The sequence below is a fragment of the Penicillium riverlandense genome, assembly GCF_028828495.1.
Source record: "Penicillium riverlandense strain IBT 135883 chromosome Unknown utg000002l_segment0_segment0, whole genome shotgun sequence".
Taxonomy (NCBI): Eukaryota; Fungi; Ascomycota; class Eurotiomycetes; order Eurotiales; family Aspergillaceae; genus Penicillium; species Penicillium riverlandense.
Window position 1 is genome coordinate 699489 of NW_026643195.1, and position 22438 is coordinate 721926.

At 50.5% G+C, this 22438-nt stretch overlaps 11 protein-coding genes across 11 annotated transcripts; 4 read left to right on the forward strand and 7 right to left on the reverse strand.

Annotated features, from left to right (window-relative positions):
* Nucleotides 1–35: 35 nt before the first annotated feature.
* Nucleotides 36–1731, reverse strand: N7474_002570 (CaiB/BaiF CoA transferase family protein; the record flags this gene model as incomplete). Its single annotated transcript, XM_057193985.1, has 6 exons — nt 36–202; nt 283–957; nt 1022–1119; nt 1176–1351; nt 1411–1482; nt 1558–1731. The coding sequence occupies 6 exons, from the start codon at nt 1729–1731 to the stop codon at nt 36–38; spliced, it is 1362 nt and encodes a 453-aa protein (XP_057055340.1).
* A 534-nt stretch (nt 1732–2265) lies between these two features.
* N7474_002571 (uncharacterized protein) lies at nt 2266–4125 on the forward strand (the record flags this gene model as incomplete). Its single annotated transcript, XM_057193986.1, has 1 exon — nt 2266–4125. One exon carries the CDS (start codon nt 2266–2268, stop codon nt 4123–4125), a length of 1860 nt encoding a protein of 619 aa, XP_057055341.1.
* A 224-nt stretch (nt 4126–4349) lies between these two features.
* Nucleotides 4350–5630, reverse strand: N7474_002572 (acyl-CoA dehydrogenase family protein; the record flags this gene model as incomplete). The annotated part of the gene is made up of 1 exon (XM_057193987.1): nt 4350–5630. One exon carries the CDS (start codon nt 5628–5630, stop codon nt 4350–4352), a length of 1281 nt encoding a protein of 426 aa, XP_057055342.1.
* Nucleotides 5631–6051: 421 nt separating this feature from the next.
* On the forward strand, nt 6052–6984 carry N7474_002573 (mitochondrial 2-oxoglutarate/malate carrier protein; the record flags this gene model as incomplete). Its single annotated transcript, XM_057193988.1, has 1 exon — nt 6052–6984. The coding sequence occupies one exon, from the start codon at nt 6052–6054 to the stop codon at nt 6982–6984; it is 933 nt and encodes a 310-aa protein (XP_057055343.1).
* Nucleotides 6985–7590: 606 nt separating this feature from the next.
* Nucleotides 7591–9354, forward strand: N7474_002574 (MFS sugar transporter; the record flags this gene model as incomplete). The annotated part of the gene is made up of 3 exons (XM_057193989.1): nt 7591–7792; nt 7894–8940; nt 9161–9354. 3 exons carry the CDS (start codon nt 7591–7593, stop codon nt 9352–9354), a joined length of 1443 nt encoding a protein of 480 aa, XP_057055344.1.
* Nucleotides 9355–9663: 309 nt separating this feature from the next.
* On the reverse strand, nt 9664–11434 carry N7474_002575 (fungal specific transcription factor domain-containing protein; the record flags this gene model as incomplete). The annotated part of the gene is made up of 3 exons (XM_057193990.1): nt 9664–10659; nt 10719–11318; nt 11411–11434. 3 exons carry the CDS (start codon nt 11432–11434, stop codon nt 9664–9666), a joined length of 1620 nt encoding a protein of 539 aa, XP_057055345.1.
* A 757-nt stretch (nt 11435–12191) lies between these two features.
* On the reverse strand, nt 12192–13886 carry N7474_002576 (uncharacterized protein; the record flags this gene model as incomplete). The annotated part of the gene is made up of 1 exon (XM_057193991.1): nt 12192–13886. One exon carries the CDS (start codon nt 13884–13886, stop codon nt 12192–12194), a length of 1695 nt encoding a protein of 564 aa, XP_057055346.1.
* A 968-nt stretch (nt 13887–14854) lies between these two features.
* Nucleotides 14855–16613, reverse strand: N7474_002577 (uncharacterized protein; the record flags this gene model as incomplete). The annotated part of the gene is made up of 6 exons (XM_057193992.1): nt 14855–15491; nt 15544–15756; nt 15809–15867; nt 15924–16120; nt 16180–16279; nt 16341–16613. Coding segments are annotated over 6 exons (1479 nt in total), but the record flags the coding sequence as incomplete, so codon positions are not given.
* Nucleotides 16614–17147: 534 nt separating this feature from the next.
* On the reverse strand, nt 17148–18230 carry N7474_002578 (fumarylacetoacetate hydrolase family protein; the record flags this gene model as incomplete). The annotated part of the gene is made up of 4 exons (XM_057193993.1): nt 17148–17257; nt 17313–17682; nt 17742–17878; nt 17954–18230. 4 exons carry the CDS (start codon nt 18228–18230, stop codon nt 17148–17150), a joined length of 894 nt encoding a protein of 297 aa, XP_057055348.1.
* A 405-nt stretch (nt 18231–18635) lies between these two features.
* On the reverse strand, nt 18636–19492 carry N7474_002579 (dienelactone hydrolase family protein; the record flags this gene model as incomplete). The annotated part of the gene is made up of 3 exons (XM_057193994.1): nt 18636–18847; nt 18913–19353; nt 19405–19492. The coding sequence occupies 3 exons, from the start codon at nt 19490–19492 to the stop codon at nt 18636–18638; spliced, it is 741 nt and encodes a 246-aa protein (XP_057055349.1).
* A 447-nt stretch (nt 19493–19939) lies between these two features.
* Nucleotides 19940–22063, forward strand: N7474_002580 (uncharacterized protein; the record flags this gene model as incomplete). The annotated part of the gene is made up of 7 exons (XM_057193995.1): nt 19940–20056; nt 20121–20566; nt 20627–20672; nt 20722–21255; nt 21311–21459; nt 21513–21885; nt 21947–22063. 7 exons carry the CDS (start codon nt 19940–19942, stop codon nt 22061–22063), a joined length of 1782 nt encoding a protein of 593 aa, XP_057055350.1.
* Between the last annotated feature and the right edge of the window lie 375 nt (nt 22064–22438).

Consider the following 22438-nt stretch of genomic DNA (forward strand, 5'->3'; position numbering starts at 1 on the left):
AACGGATACATTTCATGAATAATATGATCTACACCTCATTGAATTCCTTTAGTTTGTTCCCTCACAACCTTGCATGCCTTCAGGTCATCAATTTCCGTCTCTGATATGCCTATTTCCCTCAGTATATCCAGCGTATGCTCACCGAGAAGTGGAGGCTTGGAATAGAACAACGGCTTATCCTCACTGAATGAGACAGGAGGCCCTATGTGTTGATGTCATGTCAGCCACCGGATCTTTATACCAACTAAAGTCACGTATAGCAAAGAAAAGACCAGTTCATACCAATCATAGTGAGTTTTCCCGATTTGGCTGGCTCAAAATCAACATTGAAGGTCATGTTTCTCGCCTCTGCTTGGGGATGTGCAAACGCCCTTTCAATAGTATTGATTGGTGCATGAGGTAGTCCACTTTTTCTGAACAATGCAAGCCACTCATCCGTGGTTTTGGTCAAAAGAACTTCATTGAGAGTCGAAAGTAAAGAGTCCCGATTCTCGACGCGCTTTGCGTTGGTTGTGTATCTGTCATCTTGAACCAAGGCCTGTAAGCCCAAAACTCGGCATAACGCCTTGAATTGGCCGTCATTGGCAGCCCCACACACAAAATACAGGTCCTTTGTCTTGAAGGCATCGTATGGAACAATGCTGGGATGTTGGCAGCCCCAACGCTCGGCTTCAAGACCCATGTTGAGCCAACCCATGCCAACGTTCGTGAGCATTGCTAGTTGCGTTTCAAATAAAGAGGAATCCACTCTCTGTCCAAGACCAGTTCGCTCTCGCGAGTATATGGCTGCGAGAATGGCCCCGTGAAGAAACAATCCTGTCGAGATATCTGTTACCCCTAAGCCACAACGGACGGGAGAGCCATTTCTGGGCCCGGTGACGTGGAGAAGCCCTCCTTCAGCAGCTGCAATCATATCATAACCCCCTCTGTCGGCATAGGGGCCCTCGGGCCCGTATCCTGGAAACCATGCGTTAGCTCGCCATCGGTCACGTAAGAGTAGTGGATCAAATGGTGATTTTACCGGAGAGAGTTGCATAGATAACTCGCCTGTTGATATTTTTCACAAACTCGTATCCGAGACCAAGTCGGTCCATTGTCCCAGGCTTAAAGTTCTCGATGCTAAAAAAAAATCAGAAAGGCTATTGCCAGCTGAAGCCAGAAAAAGGTATACTGACATCACGTCCGCCTCCTTTGCCAGTTTCATGAAAATTTCTTTGCCTTTCTCGTGCTTCAAATCTAAGCAGATTGATCTCTTGTTCCGGTTCACTCCCGCAAAATAGTTTGACATCGGTCCATATTCAGATTTCCATGCGTCTTCTTCACCTTGAGCCTTCCACCCTCTCGTCTCATCCTGTTTCACCCAGTCAGGTTTCGAGCGTGAACATCCATCCTTAACGGACTTGAACTTACGCCTTTTGCAACGTCTTCGATTTTGATAACTTGTGCGCCATAATCGGCTAAAATCTGAGTACAGAAAGGTGCCTTCACCCAGTTAGCCATTCCTTCCACACTAGCATCTTTCGAAAGCCCTGACTGTTCTCTCAAAGGTATACTTACAGCGAGAACACGGGAAAGATCCAATATTTTTATACCAGCCAGAGCACCAGGAACTCTATCGTTACTTTCGATTGTTTTGCCAGCGGCATTTGAGATTGTTCGCAAGTGCAAGTTGGAGTTCTGGGTAATTGCGGAGGCAGTGAATCGGCGCATTACCCGAACTAGAGGAGGCATTGTCGGGCAGAGGTATCGGTTCATCATGATACAATTGTTCACTGGGGGCACATTCCTTCCCACAGTAAGGTCTGACGCTTATATCTGTTTCCATCTTCAGATAATGTTTTAGTGGGTTTTATCTGAGAATCATAACTTCGGCTTCTGCGCTTGCCGGTGAGGTACTCGGACAACTTGAACCTGCTCTTCGGAATTCGGTTAACGAATGCCGAATGCCGACAATCCAAGTCCGTCTTGCTGAAAGAGCCGAGACCACTGTCTGCAACAGTACAGGGCTCCTTTTTTGCGTTCATTTTGTGATGAATCCGTGCACTCCATCCGCAATCCCGAAGTGCAACTGTGTCTATCGTGCATAAAGAAAACTTGTTCGGCCATTCTTCTCCCAGAACTGTTGACATTTTGTTATTTCCTTGTCCTTGGTATTTCACTTCCAAAGAGCCGATATCGATTCATTATCTCATATGGCCTATCGAAAATCAAGATCTCTTGGTCCCTTTCTAAAACCCTTCTCGCTGGAACTGTGCCACACTGAACATGAATGTTTCAAGGCGCTTTGCGAAAAGCTTTGCAACGCAAGCCACTGCCACTGGGGTGCGAATCCTCGAAGTTGGATGCAGGGACGGGCTGCAAAACGTTGCTACATATCTTCCGGTCCCTGCCAAAGTCGAGTTGTTCAGACGCTTAATAGACGCCGGTCTTCGGGATATTGAAGCCACCTCCTTCGTATCTCCAAAATGGGTCCCACAGCTCAGGGACAGTACCGAGGTCATGGAGGCATTGAAGCCAGACATTGACATGAACAAGCTTAGGTCTCCAGTGCTGACTCCGAACATGAGGGGTGTCCAACGTGCCATTGAAAGCGGAGCCCATGAGATATCGCTTTTTGCGTCAGCAACTGAAGAGTTCAGCAGGAAGAACCAAAATTGTTCGATGCAGGAAGGACTAGCGCAGGCAGAAAAGCTAGCAGCATTTGGCCTTGAACAGGGGCTGGCTGTTCGTGGAATGGTCTCATGCATTTTTGTCGATCCGTATACCGGGCCAACCGACACTGCCAAAGTTGTTGAAGTCACTAACCGACTACTTGAAATGGGCTGTCACGAAGTTGGACTTGCAGATACAACTGGTGTTGGAACCCCCAGAGACACACAAAGGGTGCTTGAAGCAGTTCTGCGTCATGTCCCAGCAAACAGACTTGCATTGCATTTTCATGATACCTTCGGGCAAGCTCTTGCCAATGTTAGTCGCTCGTACGAACTCGGCATTCGAGCGTTTGACAGCAGCATCGCCGGTCTGGGCGGGTGTCCTTATGCTAAGGGTGCACGGGGAAATCTTGCGACGGAGGATCTGGTCTACATGTTTGAGAACTCAGGCATTAATACTGGAGTGGACCTTGTCAAACTGTCGACTGTCGGAGAATGGATCTCAAAACAACTGTGCATACCCAACGGTAGTCGAGCTGGTGCAGCAGTCCTAGCCAAAAGGCCAACCGCAAAATGTTCGTCTTTCCTGCCCCCGTCAAAACATCATCACCTTCCTCCCGCCACGTCCCCTTCTGCTAGGAAATGGGAAGTGATTCTACAAACGGAGGAATTTACTGCTTGTCAGTCCGGGAGTACCGTTCGCATTACCCTCATGCGACCTGATAAAGGGAATACCCTCACGGAAAAAATGGTGGATGGGTTGACTAGCTTCATCGAGGGCCTGAAAAATGACCCTACAATTTTTCATTTGATCCTCACAGCCCAAGGCCGATTCTTCTGCACCGGTCTCGACCTTAAAGGAGACACCCAACCACAGGACACGGACAGCGATAGGTATTACTCTAAAGCGAAAGCACTTCTCGAGGCAATTGAACAAGCGCCTCAGACGACCATTGCATTGATTAACGGCCCTTCCTACGGTGGTGGGGTTGGCCTAGGGTTTGCCTGTGATATCCGCTTAGTGTCACCTGAAGCGAGTTGGACCTTATCGGAGATCAAACTTGGTCTCAGCCCTGCCATAATATCTAAATACTTGGTACGGGAATGGGGCCCGGCATTTTTTCGCGAAGCAACTATCACCGGAAGAAAGGTTTCTGCTCCAGAACTGCACCGAATAGGCACAGTGCACGGTATTTCAGATAGTCCCGAGACACTGGAGGTCTTGCTGGAGCAGTATCTTGATCGACTTACATACTGTGCACCTAAGTCTGCTTCGACTTGCAAGCAGTTGGTTCGCGTTGGCTGGATGGATGCTGGAGGTCCCAAGCAGGAGGCCATGATTCGGGAAACATTCGACAATATGATGACGCCCAACTCCGAAGGTCAATTTGGAATACAGCAATTTCGAAAGAAAGTCAGAAATGTTGACTGGAGAGAATACTGGTCTTCAAGGATAACAAATGTCGAAATATGACCACATATTTTAATTCATTTTACATTTCTTCTTTGCTTCAATTTGGCCTATCATTCCTGTATGTATAATTCGTTCGTATCTTTTTCTCGCTACTTGGCAAAATTACAAGTGGATCAACAATATGCAAGCCATTGGAGCATTTGAGACAAATGTCTAATGAAAAGGAATAAAAAACTACTTTTCTATTGCATTCCTTCTAGCTACTTAAACAAGACAAGCAATTATCAGTAACTTCTGGGTAGTTCCAAAACCTTTTCCCCAATGTAGTTGAAAATCATTTCCCGGCTCACTGGTGCAATCCTCGGCAGTAAAGACTCTCTGAAGTATCTTTCGATGTGATATTCTTTCGCGTATCCCATACCTCCGTGAGTCAACAACGCGGTCTCACACGCCTTGAAGGCTGCTTCAGAGGCAAGATACTTGGCTGCATTTGCATACTCTCCGCCTGTATATCCATCATCATAAAGTTGGGCAGCTCGGTAGGTGAGAACCCTAGCAGCTTCCAGATTCATCCACGCCTTAGCTAGCGGATGTTGAATTCCCTGGTTCTTCCCAATAGGGCGACCGAAGACCTCGCGCTCGTTGGCGTAAATTGCACCACGGCGAAGTCCGGCATAGCCAATTCCAAGTGCCTCTCCTGCGTTTAAGATACGCTCAGCGTTCATACCATGCAGGATGGTCTTGAATCCGTTGCCTTCTTCTCCAACAAGATCCGCCGCAGGAACTTTCCAGTTCTCAAAAAAGAGCATATTGGTATCAACTGCAGCACGGCCAAGCTTCTCAATCTCAGTAATTTGGATAGCTGAGCGATCAAGGTCTGTGTAGAAGAGGGATAGACCCTGGGTAGGCTTCTCAACCTGTTCCAAGGCAGTCGTGCGTACAAGGATCAATATCTTATGTGCTTGCTGCGCAGTGGAGATGAAGACCTTGGAGCCACTAAGGACGTAGTGGTCGCCTTCTCGACGAGCAAACGATCGAAGCTTCAGTGTGTCAAGCCCCGTGTTGGGTTCAGTGACGCCAAAGCACGCACGCTCTTGACCATTGATCAGCGGCGGTAGCCATCTCTTCTTCTGTTCTTCGGTGCCAAACTTGACGACCGGTTCAAGACCGAAAATATTCATATGGACCGAAGAGGCGCCGGTCATACAAGCACCAGACTCGGCGATAGTCTGCATCATGACCGTAGCTTCGGAAATGCCCATCTCGGATCCACCATATTCGGAAGGCATGCATATGCCGAGCCATCCATTTTTTGCAAGGTCAGAGGACAACTCATGCGGAAATTCATGTTTGTTGTCCTTCTCGAGCCAAAAATCGTCTGGGTAATTTTGCATGATCTTGGCAATTCCTTCGCGTACCGTTCGCTGGGACTCGGTGAAATCAGGCTGGTTGGTGGGAAGATATTCAGTCGCTCGGACGTGAAGTGGTCGCGAGAAGGCAACTCTCGCTAATGCGCTGGAATTGGCAGAGAAACGAGCACTCCGGCGGAGAACTGCTGGCAACATCTTGGATGGTTGAAACAGACCGTGTGATAGTGAACAGGGCAAAGAAAAAAAAGGAAACAATTGTCAGTGATTGTTTTGATTCCTTGCACAAAGCGTTCATATATCAAGTACATCTAGAATACGTCGATTGGTCGATAATAGTCGTCGGACCGATAGTTCCTACTCTCGGAAGTCGGCCATGTTCGGCAGTCGACAGCATCAGAAGGAAGGGATGGAAGAAAATATGACCATCATTAAAGGAAATGGGGCTTCCAAAATCAAAATTGCCGAATCAATATTGGAACAATCACCATTCTCGGCTCTACTACTCCTTACGGGTTTCAGAGCACCTCGGCTATACTCAGCCGACGAGTCTACCGCTAGAGAAGCCTTTCAGTTTCACGTCGAAAGATTTGAACGTCGTTTTACTACTATGGCGAACATGACAGATAACCACCAATGTTTTCCCCCTCAAGAGAGGTACCCGAAAACGACACTGGTCAAGGCAGCACTACCGTTCCTCACAGGATGTGCCTCTGCAATGGTTGGAACGTTCTGTGTTCAGCCGATTGACATGATCAAAGTGCGACTACAGCTGCTCGAGACTAAAATGGGACCGATTTCAGTGGCGCGGGACATCATCAAAAAAGGCAGCGTCCTAGACCTGTACCAAGGTATTTCTGCAGGTCTCTTGCGGCAGGTTGTGTATGGCACCACCCGACTGGGCCTATTTTTCAATTTTGAGAGATTGTTGCATCAACGTGCGCAGCAAAACGGTACCACTCTAAGCTTCGGAGAACGTGCTGTAGCTGGGCTTAGTGCCGGTGGGCTTGCTGCTTCGATTGGAACCCCTGTTGAAACCGCTTTGATCCGCATGCAGGCCGACGGATTGAAGCCCCATTCGCAACAAGCGCACTATCGCTCTGTGTTCGATACCATTTCACGTATTGTCCGACAGGAAGGGGTGCTGGCCCTGTGGAATGGAACCTTCCCCAATACTGCACGAGCAATGACCACCAACTTCGGCCAGCTTGCTTTCTTTTCGGAAACCAGGGCACGTTTAAAGTTGTACGAATTTCCGGAGAGCTGTCACACCCTGATTGCAGCTTCTGTGGCAGGGTTTGTCGGCAGTTTCCTCAGTATGCCATTCGACTTCGTCAAGACTAGACTGCAGAACCAATCTCTGGTCGGTCCCTCGTCTGTACGCTACAAAGGTACAATCGACTGCTTCTTACGAACCGCTCGAGAAGAGGGTCTATATCGCTTCTATCGAGGTTATTCAACTTGGTTTCTCAGATTAGCACCGCACACGTTAGCAACCCCTAACCCAGGCACCGCTTTCATCTTCTCTTCCTCGAAGTGCAGTCATATCTGACTTTTAAAAATTCCCAGGGTAATAACGCTTACCATCGCCGACTATCTGACCCAACAGCTCACACGACTCTAAGGAGATCTTTTGGGCCGGACAATGCCCAGCGGGGAATCCTTTCTTGTTGAAGAAATTATGAGGGACAGTAATGCGAACCGCTATTTTCAGGCATACAATGGCAAATAAGAAATACATTTCAAATTTATCGTGCAAAGTTCATATGTTGCCTATTATCATTGTTCACAGTCGTCGTAGGGTAGCCGAAGCTCAATTGGCCACTGCGTTTAATCAGGCAACGCACGTACAAGAGAAAATGTGACACCAATCATGTTCGAGGAATACCTAAGAGCAATTTGCGCTTACACCGGCTAAACCCCACGGGGTAACGTACTAACCCCGCATGCTGTTGCCCGCCAAGCTATTAAGAATTATTTCGGATTTCCATTGTTCGTTCGGCTCCAATTGCCGGTACTGCCGATGTGCCCCTCCGGTGGAACATCTCCTGAAAAAATATCAATTAATAAAGATTGGATCGCCGCCCCGCATATTCGTGACTAGATCGCAATGTCATTTTGAGGCTTGTTAAGTGACTTGATCATACACAAATACAACATGGCGAAACAGACCTATATGGGCCTTCGTGGTGAAAGGCTAATAATAGCCATGATCACCACGGAGGTATTTCCTGCCTACTTCCTACTGGGATACAACAACTCAGTTATGGGAGGTCTTCTCAGTCTAGAGTCATTCGCGACTCAGTTCCCTCAAGCCGACACCCTCAACACCTCGGGCAAACAAATTGCCCATAATTCACGTATCCAGGTACGCGGATGAACGAAAATTGGAGGGTTTATTCTGACCTGGCCGACTTATCTGTTAACATCTCCTAGGGTACTATTGTCGCCATATATCTAGTTGGTTGCATGATTGGGGCTCTTTGCTGCTACAAAATTGGAGACAGGTTTGGTCGCTTGCGAATCATTGCCGCAGGAGCAATCCTCTCCATTATTGGATCAATTCTTCTTTCCTCGAGCTTTTCTCTTGCCCAATTCATCGTTGGGCGTGTCATTTTGGGCTGTGGCATGGGCTTCATGTCAGCAACAGTCCCTGTTTGGCAAGCCGAATCCTCTCCCGCCGAGCGAAGGGGTGCGTTGATGGTCCTAGAAGGAGCTTTTGTCACTGTTGGACTGTTTGTGTCTCAGTTTGTAGATCTCGGGTTATTTTTTGCTCAGGGATCTGTCTCTTGGAGGTTTCCCCTAGCCCTTCCTATCGTCCCACTGATTATGATCCTGGGATGTCTGCCCTTCTTCCCAGATTCCCCGCGCTGGCTGGTAAAAGTCGGCCGCATTGAGGAGGCACGGAATTTACTGGCGGTTTTAGCGGATGTTGATATCTCATCGCCAGTGATTGAAGAGGATATCTACAAGATTCGACGCTCGCTCGACGTAATGAGCCAGGGAAAATTCGCTGATCTCCTTCGTAATGGAGACGACCGCCTACTCAACCGTACACTTTTGGCTCTTTTTAGCACTTTCTCTCAACAAGTCAATGGCATCGGGGTTGTTGGCTCTTATACAGCGGATATCTTTATCCAGTTCATCGGCTTGAGTGCTATCCAAGCCCGTATTCTCTCGGGTTCACTATACGTGTGGCAGTTGCTTTGCTGCTCCGTGACGTTCCACGCTATTGATCGAATGGGACGCCGAGCTTTGATGATTATAGGGGTCTCTGGAATCGGAACAATGACAGCTATACTTGCTGGGATGGTCTCCAACCCAGATAACAAGGCATGTTCGATTATTGCCACCATCGCTGTCTTCCTGCTAGCAACTTTCTTTGGGGTTGGTGCGCTGGGAGTTAATTATCTATATGGTACTGAAGTTGCTCCGCTGGCATATCGAGCTCCTGTTTATGCCTTATCGACTACGACCTTGTGGAGCTTTAATTTTTTGGTAGTTGAAGGTGCGTTACCATTGACTTGACTGCCATCCTAATTATCGTCATCTTTCCAGAAAAGCTATTAATGATCCGTGTGAAATTAGTGACCCCAATCGGATTTAATCAGCTTCATTATCGATATTTCGTTGTTTGGTCGGCCGTTAATCTGTGTTTACTGCTACCGAGTAAGCGATACAGGTTGAGGATATATGACATTGTACCCCACACTGACTTGTCTCACCAGTTATATACTTCTTTCTGCCTGAAACGCGCAAAATCTCGTTGGAAGATGTTGATGCTATCTTTCGAAATGCCAAAGACCCATTTGAGGTGGTAAGGATTGCCCGATCAATGTCTTCGACCTATACAGGCACGTCGCATGCCGAGAACTACGAGATAAGCGTGGAAAATGGACCAAAAAATCCAGAAGATGGTTGATTGTGGTCTCGGATTTGTTGTGAACTGGGTCATTGACTATGAGCAAACATCAAGTTGATTGGATCAGGCGGAGAACGTACTTTGTACTTTGATAGCCTGTTCTGAGCAACGTGAGATTAATTTTCTTCAGTATACCCATCTTAGTCTTTCGTTACAGTATTCAGTTAGTGAGGAAAGGTACACTCTGTTAGACCATCCATTGTTAGACATCGCACCGACCGGCTGCTTCGACGACATACTCTCTGAGAGGTACTGGCCATGGTATTTCCTCATTTTATACATTTTTTATTTATTTTGGTCAAGTCGACTCTATAGATTGGGCCAATTGCTATAGTTATCATCAAAAATTTGGTCAAATAGGCCGTTTAGTTGGATGTTGATGTCAGGCCATTCCGAGTAGTCATGTGGGAATCCATTCGCTCTGGGGCTTTGGCCCAGTAGCAACTTGAACAAGGGAGTAGTCTCAGATGTAGCGCTGGGAAAGAAATCAATGTCACTGATGCTGCCCTCGTTTGGGGAATGACCGCTCATTGCCGAAGGAGTGGCTGGTAGCATTCCCGGCAACTGTTCTGCGTGGCCATTGGCCGACGGCCCCAGTTGGTAGCTATCATCGTGAGGATCCTGCTCCTGCCCGCCCTGAACAATCTTTTCAAGACTGAGAACCAGTTTCTCGGAGGATCTCCATCGCTTGGCCATCTCCTTCAGAGCCAGGAAAAGAATTTCGATCTGTTCATTCGCCGCTTCTGAGAGCATATCAATTTTCCGGGCATATAGGAGAGAGAGCAATGCAACACTGATATACCTCCCTGTCGCCCCAGGGAGAAATCCTAGAGAACCACTGGCAAGGAACTCTTCACAGATGCGAGCTGTGCACGATGCGGCAAGTATGGCAACAGTACCAGCTTTGCGCAGATGTTGTTGTCCAGAACCGCTCATATGAACTAGTGTAGTTGCCATGAGATAGTGCATGTGGAGTTGAAGAACATCCCGATCAAACGATGTCGACGCGGCATTATGCGTTCGATTGCTAAAAGGGAGTTGGAGTTCTTCCGGAAGATCCTGTGCCCAGCTGACAAGCTCTTTTTGAAGACTGACCGGAAATGGAGGGTCTTTGTCCATTTGGTAGAACATATATTTGCCGACGCGTTCCATAATGTCGGAGATCGCGACCCAGCGAATAAAGATGACGGCGCGATGTACTTGATTAGGTGGGAAATCTTCCACACATGGGCGAGGAACATTGCAATCATCCGGATGAATCATACATGGCTTGGTGGTGCATATAAATGTCAGACGTTCTCGAGCCTGATGGGAATCGTCAGCGCCGAGCAACGTGATAAAAGAATAGGGTGCAGTTAGCATACGTAAAGTGTCCACCAGATGCGTCGTCTCAGGCCTATATCTCCAAATTGTAGGGAATCATGATCTTTGGCGGGCTCTCGATGAAATCCGAGCTGCTGTGCCAGCCTAATCGCTACTGTATTCCACCAAAACAGAGCCTCGATACCGGCCGATTCAGGATCGCCACCACTCCACCAGTACAAGAGCATTATTGCCATTATACGAACCAGGGGATTGCGTTCGTAATTTCCATAGAATAGTTGCTTCGTTGTCTCGAAGTAGGTGTTTGCACTCGAGCACGGCACAAGTGGGGGCTTGATACGGGTTCCCAGCACTCCTAAGGCCTGCTCAAGTAGCAACGAGTTTGAAAAGAGTGGGTTCTGCATGATATCCTGTACTTCTAGGATAGGGCCCCATGTGTAGCAGTACTCCGAATATGTATCGTTGAATGTCTTCTTCAGTAATAGAGATAGACGAGTGCACGGTGGAGGGATGATGTTTGCCATTGTTTCTCGATCACTAAATTCCGCTTGACCGGCAGTGCGGTCTTCTCTAGTAGACGAGGGACATAGAGAAGAAGCGACAGGTTCGGTAGCATGATCAAGAACCGGATTTCCCACATCCTGCGCACGGTTAGTTGATGAAAAGGTCGAATACGACAGGAATTCAGTCGGCAGTTGGGAATTCTCTAGGCTGGCTGGAGTACGCAGAATACAACTGGGTCGTGGAACTTGAACATGAGAGGTGGGTATGGACGACAGGTAATCTGTCGCGAGCGACGGGGCCAACAACGACCCCAAGGTAACAGAAACATGATTGCTCCCACCAGACAGAGGTCCTTGTGCCTGGGTGCGTTGTCTTTTTGATACTCTCAGGCTTATTTGTTTAACACGATTAGACCAATTTACAGAGAAGGGAGGAGGGAGCCTGGCTAGCTATTTCTTACTGGCATTCCAATTCGGCTTCATGACATCGCTTGCATTGTGTCGGACCACTGGGGCCGCCTGACAGGGATGATGTTGAAATATCGCATTTCAGCTATAAATAATATGTTAGTTAGACTGTGGCAGTCATCAGGCAGGAAGCCTGCCGACGCCCGTCCAATATGAACCTTTTTCTCATGGCACCTAATGCAAGCCAGCTTTGCCCTCTTCCTGGGCTGGCGATGATCACCGCCAGCAGACGGCGAATCCATGTCTAGCGACATTTCAGTGCAAAAAAGATAGCAGTCAATTCTAACATTTCAAGTTCTCCGTTAAACGATGCTTTACCTTTCCCCGCATTAGCTCCTCGTCGGCAAACATCGGAACCCTGACAGCCGAGCAGCCGAGTGTACATGGGCCTCAATGCTGGGACAGATAAGGCTCCTGATTGGTTGGTAGATATTCGTGAATATTCTTGCTATTTTGCTGATCTATTTTGGTGGTGCGCCTAAGTCTGTAGAATTTCTCGATCTCCTGGTATCCCTGCTCCTCCATATTCCAGCAACACCCTATTCATAGCTTCGAGGCTGTGCCGTCGTGCGTCACCAATTCCTTGAGTTTCCTCCTCAGAATCTTTCCACTGGGACTTTTAGGGATGGCTTCGATAAACCGGATTCCCCCCCGGAGCCGCTTGTGGTTTGCAACGCGTTGAGTAATCCAGCGGTCCAGGTTCGCGGCCACAGTATTCAGTGGCTGTGACCGGGCTTGTAGAGTGAGAACAACGAATGCAAGCGGCAATTCTGTTGCTTGGCCTTCAACATAAGTGACACCACAGTCCTCAACATCAGGATGCTCTAGTAGTCTTCCCTCAAGTTCGCTAGGAATAACCTGGAGACCTTTGTATTTGATAATCTCCTTGATGCGGTCATGGATTGTAATGTAACCGTCATGATCAATAGTAGCAATATCGCCCGTTCTCATCCACTTCTCTCCATTGCTGTCGACATAAAAAAGAGCTTTCGTGGCTGATTCGTTTCCAAAATACCCATTTGTTACATTTGGTCCTTGACACACAATCTCTGCTAATGGAAGCTGGCCATCCTTAATCGTCATGTCCACATCTTGCATGGTCTCAGGATCAATGAAACGAAATTGCATATTCGGAGAGATACAGCCAACAGTATGCCTTTTATCAGGCATTCGCTCTGGGGGAACCCCAGTGGCAAGAGGGCTCGTCTCCGTTAGGCCCCAGGACTGATGACAATAGACGGTCGTCCCATATAGCTTCTGAAAGCGGGCCTCGAGGGCTTCAGCCAGCTCTCGACTTAGAGGTGCTGCTGCCGATAGGATCTTCCTTACGCTGCTAAGGTTGTACTTTTCAACGCGGGGATCCTTCACAAGTAGGAGGATGACCGGTGGCACCATAGCTAGTTCCTCTGGCTTAACTGTCTGAATGCAGTTTAGGTAGACGTCTAGGTCGAATCTTGCCATAACGGCCGTCATCATTCCCCGAAGAATTGCACCGCAGACAAAGTAGTTGATACCGTAAATATGGCAAAAGGGCAAGAAGGCGACGCTAGCGGTAGGCGGCTTGACTTCCCCGTGGTAGTAGTGCTCATTCCATTGCTGAAGATTTGACACAATGTTCCTATGCGTTGTAATAACTCCTTTAGCCGGTCCTGTCGTTCCCGATGAGAAGCATATAAATGCAGGTCGTTGATCTAACAACGCCGTCGAAATGGTGATCAGATCCCGTGTTGGCTTTTGAGTCATCATGTCCTCAATAGTAGGGGTCGTTCTACTATCTTGGATAGAAGGGTTGGCAGCCTGTATAATTATCTTTTGGACTGAGGTCCCCTTGGCGGCGTCTGTTGCGACTTCGACCAAAGAGGAGTGGGCCATCAGATACTTGGCCCCAGTTGTTTGCAATTGGTGATAGACCTCTTGACGCGTATACGCGGCATTAGACGGAGAGACTATCGCGCCAGCTCCAATAATACCGTAGCACATGATGGGGTAGTCAATGGAGTTAGGGCTCATTATAGCAACAACGTCGCCTGGTTGAACTCCTAGCTGCTGAAGACCGGATGCTAACGACTTGGTGCGATGAAGCACGTCGTCATAGGTGTAAAACCGCCCAGAAACTGCATCTATAAAAACCTTGTGGTCGCGGGAGACGTTGTACGGGTTGGAAAACAGGTACGAAATCAGATCAACCTCGAGAAGTGCCACGTCGGGGAAGGGAGAACGGTAGACGGCGCTCGACATGGCGATGGACGTTCAAAACTTGCCGGAAGGGCTTTGAACACTCAAAAGGGACAAGACAAAAGTAAACTGGACACAACAGATACATGGAGCTTTGTATATAGTCTAAGCCATCCGGTTAGCATCGCTCGGGTGTCGGTCTCTCCACACCGCGGTTGATGTTTACCTCGTTGTCCAGGGGAAGCGTCGGCACTCACCTCCTAGCACTGATGAATACGAACCGAGATCCACCCGCTGATGTCCCGGAATTGGGAGAATGGAATTAGACCGTAATAATACAGATTGCCGATTATTGCCGATTGTTGCCGTGAGATCTGCCGACACAACGAAATAGCCATTGTGCTTTAGCCGTTCTTTGGGACCCGAGCAGTGAGATTAGGAGGCCCAGGCCTTTGCTGCACAAATAGTGCAGTCCAAGTCCAGGCAGAAATTTTGCCCTTTGGGTGTCTGTTTTAAAGAGCACAACTGCACAGTCATGGCCCAAGTTTTCTCTTGGCCTTCCAGAGCTCGTCGGATGATTATTTCTGCCTCCCTGTAGCGCCTGTGATGACACGGAGCGGGGCCAAGCATGTGTGCTGAAGAGAGCGTGTTTTCCTGTCGCTCCTCTAGAGCTCACTGGAATATTTTCTCTGCCTCTTTGTGGAAGGTCTTTACATTCAAACACTATATATGTATACATTCATGGTATATCAATAGGAGATGACGCTGTCCCTGGCTTTTCTTTAACGGAGCCGAACATTGTGATCACGAAATGCAGGTGATTATGTGAACAAAGGTAGGAACTTTTCGACTTTTCGACCAATACTTCATATAGAAGTTGCGGCATATCTTTTGCCAATACTGACTTGATACTTGTGAGCAGGTCGTTCAGCTCTGGAAACATTTATCTAGATTCACTAGCAGTGCCTTGCTCTCTGCAATATCGATCCGTACAACCCACTCATCCTCCCGGTCTTGAACTTCCCTTACAGAGTAAATCGAAAATGGGGATGGTCATCTCCCAAGTTGTTCACCACTTCCTCCGGCCATCCCAAACGCTCATCGCGCTCGCCTCGATCTCGCTTCCGATTTTCCCTCCAGACGATGACGGCAATAAGAGTGGCCGCCGTGCCCGACACCCACGCCATACCCAGTCCCGTTCGGAGCCCTGTGCGGTAGAAAGGGGCCTCCTGTTGCAAGAACATGACCGATCCAATGATACCAGCAAAGCCCGCAAAGCTGACCTGCATGGCCGAACCCACCGCGCGCTTCCAGTGGCCGGCCAGATTATTGGAGAGGAATCCAATGGCTATAGGGCCCGAACAGATGCCTCCTGCGGCAATCAGGAAGCAGGCGGCGTATCGGGCGTTGCGGGAAAGATTTTCCATGTTCAAGAGCATTCCGTAGCCAATGGTAGCCATGAGACAGCAAAATATGAGGAATCCGTAGCGATGTTGCAGGCGATCTGATACCCAGGACATGACCAGGGTCAGGCCGAGCGTGAATGCATACACGGGAATGGTATGCACCTGTGCCTCGGTGGACTCCCACCCATACTCTAGCAGGATGGTGGGGAGGAAGAAGGACAGGGCCAGCCCGCTGGTGGTCAGGCCCATGTAAGTTAGGGATCTGGGAAAGAGTTAGCCATGGAACGTGAACACCGTTCCACTCTCGCACGCACCCCAGATAGATCTTCCAGTCCAGCAAAATGCGGCGTAGGGAGTCGCGGTTGAGGGTGTCCATGCGAAACTCCCCTCCATCCTCGACAAATCTCATCCGGATGAGGTCTTTCTCGGCCGGGGTGAAGAAGCGGCATTGATCTGGCCAGTCCACCACAATCAAGGGAGCCAGAAGGGCAATAAAGGCTGTCACTGCACCCTCGATAATGAAGATCCTGTTTGAATTAGCGCTTCACCATGGAAAGACGACCGTTGAAAGGCACATACCATCTCCACCCCAGGTACCCACGTTGTCCACCGAGGTCAGAAATAGCGTAGGCCAGCAGCTGTTTCCGTCATGCGTCAGTCTTCAGTTCTAAGAAACAGGGTTGGACGCACGTACTCCACCGAAGGCACCCCCCACCGAGGTGGCCACAAACATCAGACTCAGTCGCTTCTGGTATTCATACCGCCGGTAATACATGGAGGTCACATAGACCACGCCAGGGACGAGGCCGGCCTCGAACAGACCCAGCAGCACGCGAAGTGCATACAGAGCTTGATACGAGTGAACGAAACCGGTGCACATCGTGATGATCCCTAATTAACTGGTCAGATCTGGCAGCGGGAATTCATAATTTCATTCACCGAGTACATACCCCAGCAGAACATCAATGCAGGTAGATATAATGAAGGCCGGGCATGCTTCAGCCAGATGTTGCTCGGTATCTCCAAGGGGATGTATAGCGCGTAGAACAGCTACAAAACTCGCTTAGCGGCCTGATGTTGCACCTCAACATTGCAGCGAGGGAGTACTCACAAAGATGGCGACATTGAACCGGTTTCCCACGTCCAGATCGAGCTCGTCGCTCATTCCCGCGATCCGAGCATTGCCGATATTGATCCGGTCCAGGTACGATAACATATAGAACAAGAATAGGATTGGGAGGATGAGAAGATCAATTTTCCACAGCAGTTTCTTCTCAGCCGATTGATCCACCAGAGTGCTGGAATCGTCAGAGCCACGAGTCTCCTTCACAGCTAGGGCTTTCTCGCCCACTTGGACGTCCGCGATGGCCTTGTTTTCCTGCATTCTGGGATCTGGCCGTATACGAGGAGAGCGGTATGCGAGGAGGGCAGCGTAATAACCGATATACATACTCCATACTGGACTTCATCGCCCTATGGAATGTGAAATACAGAACCTAAGGTATGGCGTCGTGAGTTTCGCTTGGATTTTCCAGTTTTCCGCCGTGGTCCTCCCAACCCCTGCCTGACGGCTGACGAGATCGGCTACTGCCGGCGACTTTTTTCTTTTCTTTTTTGACGGAGAATTAATGGGATCAGCCGCAGCCTTGCAGTAGCCCTGCAGTAGGTTTGCAGCTGAAGGAATGCTTTAGCCAGCCACTAGGCCGATACGAGCGGATAATCTGAATTATTGGGTGTTCTCCTCTTCCATTTAGCGGCTCGGGGTTATCCAACCATTTCGCAGCGATATACTGGATAGAAAGTATATGGAATTCACGAACTTAATTGTGAATCTACGAATATCTCCGACCTGCTGTCCCCCATCTGTCATATCTGAAGAAAGCTACGGACGGTGTACGATGTGTGTAGACTCTAAACTCTACGCGTCGTGTTCAATGCCATTTCTCAACGTCCCAATGCTTGACACCGAAACCTCCATTCTCGTCCCGGGCACCAACGCCCTCGGAGGGGTAAGGTGCCATCCCACGCCTGGTTTGTCAGAATCGGCCGTTTTCTACCCGTCTCCATTCGAAGAGCGACTCACCTCCAGGTGTCCCAGTCATGATCACACTGCCTTTCTCCAACGTCGTCCCGGACGACAGATAGTGGATCAAATACGGAATTGTGAATGCCAAATCGTTTAGATTGCCCTCCTGGCGCAGCTCGCCATCAATCCGCGTCTGCAGTATCAAAGTAGACGGATCGGAAATGATGCTTTTTCCCACCAGGGCCGGGCCCAGTGGCGCGTACGTGTCGAACCCTTTGGAAAAACAGGCCTGAGGCTTGGGGCCAGCCAGGTGGGCGTGTAGCTGTAGCTTCCTTGCAGAGATGTCATTTCCGACCGTGTAGGCGGCCACATACTCGAGGGCGTCTTCTTCCGCGACGTCTTTGGCGTCCTTGCCGAGAACGACGCACTGCGTCCGGGGCCGAGTCAGTCAGTGCTTTCTCCCACACATCGCTCAAGGACTCGCACCAGCTCTCCTTCGTAATCGGTTTGTTCGTCCTGTGCAATCTTAGGGATGACCACATTCCGACCGTGGTCGTGGACCGCATGGGATGGTTTGATAAACATGGTTGGGTACGGGGGAGGGCTCTGGCCGGTCTCGTTGACTGGATGAAATGCGGCCATCAGCACCCTGACCAATACTTATAATATTCTCGGTATGCAGATCAAATTGCTCTCACTGTGTGTCAAGTAGTTCAGTCCAATGCATCTCACTATGGGGACATTCCTGGCAGTCAAGGGCCCCAGGAGCTCCTTCACCGTCACCACCTCGTCGGTCACTCGCGTGGCTCCGGTCGTGTCATAGAGATCATCGCCCACGATCACTTGCGCTTGCAGTCCGGTCCCTTCCACTGTCTCTCCTAGATCAAAATCGGGATGGGGAAGGACAGGCTCGCCATACAGGAGACGGCCGTCGGTTGCCACAAAGCGGATCAGGCGCTGCCAGGCAGTTTTCATGGTGAGAGATCGAGCACGGGTACGGCTGATGGGAGGACGGACAGTGGGAGCAAGCCGAGGGCTCCACGCTCCTATTTATACCCCTCAAGGCTTTGGTTCCCTCGCCTCATAGTGACCTCTTATCCGCCTCGCGCTTTTCAAAAGCGTCCACGGGTCCATGATATCGTATTTCGTGATTTCCCCGGCCAGCTTCTGCCTACAGGTACTACTTGGCTACCTAAGTGGGTGTTCTGGGTTAGCCAGTTTCACCTTTAGCCAGACCGTTACGTTAGCACGACTGCACAGTAAATACTTCAGTGATTTCTACTTTGGATCGACGGAGGAGTCCATTTTGATCTACAACACCAGGCCTATCAACTTGACTCATTCCCGCCAAATGCTAGATCATCCGCAAGGCGGTCTCGCTCAATGTTTCTTGACATATTCATCAAACCAGGCCACGGCCTGCATGAAGGCCTGCTCCTTGGCGTATTTCTGCCGGGGCTTGGACAGATCGCACCGCACCGCGAAGCCGTGCTCGACGTCCGAGAACATGTTGATCTGGTAGGGGACCTCCATAGTGTCCAGGATCTTTTCGCTCTCGTGGCGCTTCTCCGTAGTGAAGACAAAGTCACGGACTAACCAGGCGTGTCAGTCTCTATTCTACACAACAGTTTGGGGGAAAGAGTAGCACGCGACGTACCGGCAGCCGCGATGCTGAGTGGACCCTCGACTCCGCGCAGCTCGTCGGGCTCCATCATGGTGGGATGGGCCGTGAAACCGGCATCCAACTTGCCCGGCTTCAAGAACCGGCAGACATACTTGCCGCCGAAGCAGTAGCCGACGCCGCCGATGTGCTTGCAGCCCAGGTTCTCGCGCATGTCCGTCAAGACGGCGTCGATGATGGGGTCCGTCTGCGGAGGCCAGTGGTTCTTCAACCAGTCCATGATGTTGAAGCCCTCGGGCCGGTTCAAGGGCACCGTGTCGCCCTTGAACAGGTCCGGCATCACGACAAAGTAGCCGGCTGCCGCGAACTGATCCGCAAGCAGCTGTGCGTTGATGAAGCGGTGGCCGATGACATCTGTGAGAATTAGGATGGCGTTCTCCGTGGACTTGTCGGCCGGGTAGGCGAAGTAGGTCGAGGCTGTGTGTGGTCAGCGGGCAACACTTCATGCTTCGTGGCGAGAGCCGTTACTGGTGCCAATGTCCTTGATTTCGCCCGTCGCCTCCCCGTCATGCAGGGAGCCGAGGGTACAGCAGCGGGAGAGATTGGCTGAAGTCATCTGGGCAGTGAGAAGAAGTGGAAGACTGGACGGTGGCAGCCGACTGAACAAGTGCAAAGAAGTAGGGAGCTGAGAAGACGAGAGACACGATGGCGCCGGATAAATGAAGGGACCCGGCCAGGGACTAGAATCTCACCGGCGCATTTCTTGATTGACTCCCCCGTCGATATCCCGCGTTGAAGCTTTCTTTGTCTGTGCCTTGGCGGTGGTTTCGGATAAGCACTAACACGGCAGCCCGATGCAGACCCCGGCCACCACGGACCCGATAAGATCTAGGTGCATGGGAACACGGGTGAGACGGCGCCTAAAAGTTACAGCTCCGATCTCAGCCGTCACTGAGGATGATGGCAACACGAGGCGACCTCGTCGCAGCTCAGGCACCACATTCACGGAGGATCGGTATATATATACCGGAAGGGGAAACCAAGATGGCCATGCACAGGCAAAATGGCAATCCTCCGACAGATCGCGGCAGCTGCAGTTCTGGTCACCCATGTGGCCGGGCATTTGTCCAGTCTTGGCACCCTGGCTGCTCCCACGCTGCCCCTGTACCTCAATCATCCAGTAAGCTGCTCTCTTCCTGGAGATGGTGCATGCGTGTATGCGACATGCCTGACCTGCCTCACAGGGTTCCACTGCACCCAACCCCTGGAACAACCAGCCGGCACACCATGTCAACCCGAAGGAGATCCCCTACACGGGCGTGGTCCGGCGCTATCACTTCTCGGTTGCGCGAGGCACGATTGCGCCGGACGGCGTCGATCGGCCGGTGCTGCTGGTCAACGGGCAATTTCCTGGCCCGACCATCGAGGCCAACTGGGGCGATATGATCGAAGTAACCGTCGATAACCACATCGTCGACCCGGCGGAGGGGACCGCAATCCACTGGCATGGGCTCCGCATGGTCGACACACAGTGGATGGACGGGGTTCCCTCCACGGTGCAGTGTCCGATCGCCCCGGGATCGTCGTTTACCTACATGTTCCGGGCGGATGCTTATGGCTCGACGTTCTGGCACTCGCATTACGGGGCCCAGTACTCGGCGGGCATCTTCGGCGCAATCATTGTGTACGGGTGAGTAGGACGCGGCTGCTTTAGTCCCTTCTGGCTAGTCTCTGTCTAACGGTTTCTTAGGCCACAACATACGTCTTACGACGTGGATTTGGGCCCGGTCTTGCTGGTACGTTTGTTTACAGCCGAGCAACATGGATTGATACTGACTGATCTAGTCCGACTGGTATCATGCCGACTACCTCGAGGTGGTGCAGAGCGTCGTGGGCCTGCCGGCGCCGACGACACAGGCCTACTCGGACAACAACCTGATCAATGGCCGGATGCCGTTCGACTGCAACAATCCCAACATCACCGAAAACCACCTCACCTGCTCGCCCAATGCAACCTACTCCCAATTCCGCTTCACCAAGGGCAAGACCTACCGCCTGCGGATCATGAACGTCAGCAGCCAGGGGTTCCAGCGGTTCCGCATCGACGGCATGCGCCTGACGGTGATTGCCAACGACTTCGTGCCGATTGTGCCGTACGAGACGGACGTCTTGAGCATCGGCATCGGTCAGCGCGCCGACGTGCTCGTTCACGCCACGGGTGAGTCGACGGACGCAGTGTGGATGCGCTCTGATGTGAGCGCCCTCTGCGCCGTCAGCTACCAGGGCCATGCGAAAGCGGCCATCTACTATGAAGATGCGGACGTGACCCAGCTGCCCAACACAACCGCAGAGCCCTACGATGACTCGCACTGCGGTGATGTCAGTCTTCTCCTTCTATTTCAACTGCCCACATACACTGACTCAAGGTGGTCAGGTCCCGCTCAACTTGACAACTCCAGTATATCCCATGGACCCGCCGGCCACACCAGCCGTGACGCAGCAGTTGGACATCCGGTTCCAGGCGAACGAGACCGGGAACCTCCTGTGGTACGTCAACAACGAGACCTTTCGCGCGAACTACGAGTAAGTCAGCCTGCCTTGCATAACATAACATATTACTTGCTTATGGGGAATAGACACCCCATCCTCCTCCTCTCCAAGGCGGGCAACACCTCGTACCCCAACCCCGACTGGCTAGTCTACAACTTCGGCAGCAACAGCTCCGTGCGAATCATCCTGTACAACTACAGCTTTACGAACCGCAGCCAACACCCGATGCACCTGCACGGACACGACTTCTGGATCGTGGCCGAGGGCGTGGGCGAGTGGGACGGCGTCGCCAATCTGAAGAACCCCATGCGGCGGGATACCTTTATCCTGCGGCCGGGCGACCCCGTCAAGGGGCCCGGTTACATGGTGATGGACTTTGTCACAGACAACCCGGGGGTGTGGCCATTGCATTGCCACCTGGCGTGGCATGTCAGCGCGGGACTCTATGTCAATATCTTGGTTAGTGTTTATCCTCGTCTAATCGCTCAGACCGATTAATACCAGTGCTGACTATGACCAGGAACATCCGGAGAAGATCCGGGACATGGAGATCCCACACAGCGTCTACCAGACCTGCCGCGACTGGGCTGATTATAAGGGGGTGGACTTGGTGCCGGAAATTGATTCGGGTGTATAGACGGTTTGCCCGGAAGATTTTCTTTTCTTCAAGTCCATAGTTGGTGGCGCTGTGATAGGCGGCGGCTTTCGCGGTGTGCAATATATTTCAGTCTTGAATTGATCTTGCATTCCCTGACGGGGGTTCTACAATATGATCAAACGTTGGACGATTATATTTCCATTAGGCAATGTAAATACTTAACCGAATTCCTAGGGTGGTATTAGAACATTTTTGATAACACTATTCTTCATATATAATTCTATAAACATACAAAGAGTCTACAGACCCCTAGCGAGTGCAACCACGAATAACGCGAACAAATGAACAAATAGTGGAAACAGTGTATATCCAATCTATCGAATAGTGGCCCATCTTACAGTCTGGTAACGCAAG